This window comes from Amphimedon queenslandica, unplaced genomic scaffold, assembly GCF_000090795.2.
Source record: "Amphimedon queenslandica unplaced genomic scaffold, v1.1 AMPQUscaffold_11793, whole genome shotgun sequence".
Classification (NCBI taxonomy): domain Eukaryota; kingdom Metazoa; phylum Porifera; class Demospongiae; order Haplosclerida; family Niphatidae; genus Amphimedon; species Amphimedon queenslandica.
Window position 1 is genome coordinate 1 of NW_003547967.1, and position 2969 is coordinate 2969.

Consider the following 2969-nt stretch of genomic DNA (forward strand, 5'->3'; position numbering starts at 1 on the left):
TGATCCTTGTTCAAGAAGCTCTATCTTCCCAGCAATCCTGTAGCTATTCCTGCAGGCTCTTCCTGTTGTCAAGCATAGGCGGCTACAGGATTTCAGTGCAAGTAGGGCAAAGGTGTGGCTGAAAGTGGGAGTGGTCAAAAAGTAGGTGTGGCCATGACCACACCCACATGTCTTGCTCTTGAGTTTAAGTCTCTAAAGACTTCTGTTTCGGCACTTAGTGACAAAATTCAGTTGAAAAAGGCTCTGAACTTCTCAATGAAGAGTTACCCTGCCATTCTTGTATTCAAGAGGAGAAAATTCAGTACCTAAAAGGCCTCTTTCAATACAGAGTATCAGTAGCTAGGTGATTTAGCTGTTCAATGAGTCCTAGCTGACTATGATGATTAATAATGAAGCTGCTATATGAAAGAGTCAGTTGTTCTAGCTGCAGGTTACTGTAGATTATGTCTTCCTGAGGTGGCCATAGATATGGACCTATCAAGTGGCTGGCTGGCTTCCTGTGAATAAACCATGCAGTTAGCAGCTTATTCTCTACTAATTATCACTTTTTTAAGCAAAATAATGTAGTTTTTGTCATTAAAATTAGCTATAATGATGAATTAAACCATGTCATAATTACTAAATAACTATTAATTAACTGCTAATTATGATGATGTCATCTTCCGGTTAGAAATTCTAGTAGGGCATTGCCCTCAATGCCTGCCCCTGCAGCCGCCTATGTTGTCAAGTTCATATATCATTAGTATTATAACATTAATTAATTGTTTTATGTTTTTGAAATAAAATAATTCATTACACACTTGATATATGCAAGATTAATACCTTCTCTTAGCTAGAAACCTCCACTAAGTATTGCAATTTGATTCCAAGCATAGCTAGCCTAGCTAGGTTAAAAAATACTTGCTGTTCCCAGTTCTGCATCTGAGCATGCGCGACCACGCCCAAATTTTTGGAGCACATGCTTCTTAATTAACAAAATGGCGGCATGAGGTAAGCTGGTGCGATCCAACAGTCACAGTATCACTTCTTCCTTTCTTGGAGAATGATTCTAGGGGACAAGGACCTGCGCATACCCTGTTGGAGTAGAATGATATAAGAATTAGCCTTCTATCACCAGGTAATACTGATATATCGACCGACAACTGGATTGACAGGAGATCATGATGATGAAGATGAAAAAAAGGTGGCTGAACAAAACGGCCGGTTTGCAGATTTTTGATTTTTCTCCCAGGAAAGGTCTAGAGCCACGCTAGTGGTACTATTGGAGTCCTCTGGTCAAGATAAGGTCCTCTAAGAAGTCTGGTAAGCATAGGAGCTCGTTTTCCCGGTATAGCAAGGCTGCAAAAGTCGCGGCAGCCATTTTGTTTGGGGGTGAATCCTACTTAGTAACGCTACCGCGTTACTAATAGTACAGGGTATTTTTCAGAATTTTGGCGTTTTTTGATATGGCCGTAACTTAATAATTTTAAGTCAGAATCAGCTCAAACTTTCTATGTAGCATAAGGACATCAATATGTATCAGAAAATATAATAAAACATTTGGGGTGATTTTGGAGCCATTTTTTTGGAAAAAACCATGGGCTATAGTACAAAGTATTTTTCAGAATTTTGGCGTTTTCTTGAAATGGCCGTAACTTGAAAAATTGAAGCCAGAATTAGTTCAAACTTTCTACACAGCATAAGGGCATCAATATGTATCAGAAAATGTAGTAAAAAATTGAGGTGATTTTGGAGCCATTTTTGGAAAAAACCATGGGCTATAGCCTTGGGTATTTTTCAAAATTGGCTCTTTTAAAAAAAATGCTTATAACTCGAAAAATATTTGTCGGAATTAGCTCAAACATTTTACAGCACATTAGAACATCAATATGTATCAGAATAAGTAAGAAAAAAATTAGAATGATTTTCGAGTCATTTTTTGGAAAAAAACATGGTGTAACTTAATGTGTTACTGTATCTTTTTGTATGAGATTTGAGGGTGATAACCTGATTTAAATGGGCTAAATAGCCTTGGGTATTTTTTAAAAATTGGCTTAATTTTAAAAACTCTAATAACTCGAAAATTATTCATCAAACTTCCTACATAACAATTTTTCTCTTCAAATCACATAGTCAAACTAAAATCTCCAAACAATATGTTGTACATATTGTTATTGTCAATAAACTGAAACAAAACAATAAACTGAAAGTAAAGACTCACCAACAAGAGTACGTAGGGCAGGATCATCAGCAAACCCGAGATAATCACCAACAAAATTCCTATTAATACTCAACCTCTTCCTCTCCTTCTTATTCAACAATATATCAGACGCTATAGAAAATTAAGAGTTACAAGTGTGATGCATTGAATATATGAATGTACATGTACATTCATAGCACAATGTGTATGGATTTATGTATTGCGTGTATATACATGTACAGTACATGCATGTATGTGAAAAGTGTAGTACATGTAGTTTATATTCATTGGTGATGCATTGAGCATATGAATGTACATGCATGTACATGTGTATAGTAAATTGTGTATGCTTTTTACATACATGTACATGTATGTAAAAAGTGTAGTGTATGCTTTATATAGACCTCTTGGTGCTAAATATATTCATGAATAGACCGTATTGTTCTAATGAGAAAAAAATTTCATAAAATTTCAAAACCGCCATTTTGGTGTCCAAAATACAACAGTAATGGCCTTCTTGTTATGCAGTTGGCTGTCATTCACGTCATAAAAAGGGACAGAACTTGTCTTTTTATCGTTTCTCCGTGGAAAGATAGGTGTATAGCTACTATCAGAACTGGTTATCAACGAAGTAGACCAGCAGACAGTCACAGGTAGGTCAGTACTTACGAGTTTTATTATTGTAAAAACACCATAATAATCCCAAGCATAATAAATAATGTACTATCAGTATTTTGAATTGAAAACAAGCCTATAGAACAAATGCTCTACAAAGATACAAGAGGGGCTG

General features: G+C 35.8%; 1 protein-coding gene across 1 annotated transcript in view; it reads right to left on the reverse strand.

Moving 5' to 3' along the window:
- Positions 1–2200: 2200 nt before the first annotated feature.
- The window catches only part of LOC109588883 (unconventional myosin-If-like), a gene marked incomplete at its 3' end in the record, with an annotated part of 3914 nt that continues 3145 nt past the window's right edge, over positions 2201–2969 (reverse strand). Inside the window, exon 4 of the mRNA XM_020004990.1 lies at positions 2201–2311. Within this exon, the coding sequence (XP_019860549.1) occupies positions 2201–2311 (111 nt within the window). The remainder of the gene's footprint in view (positions 2312–2969) is intronic.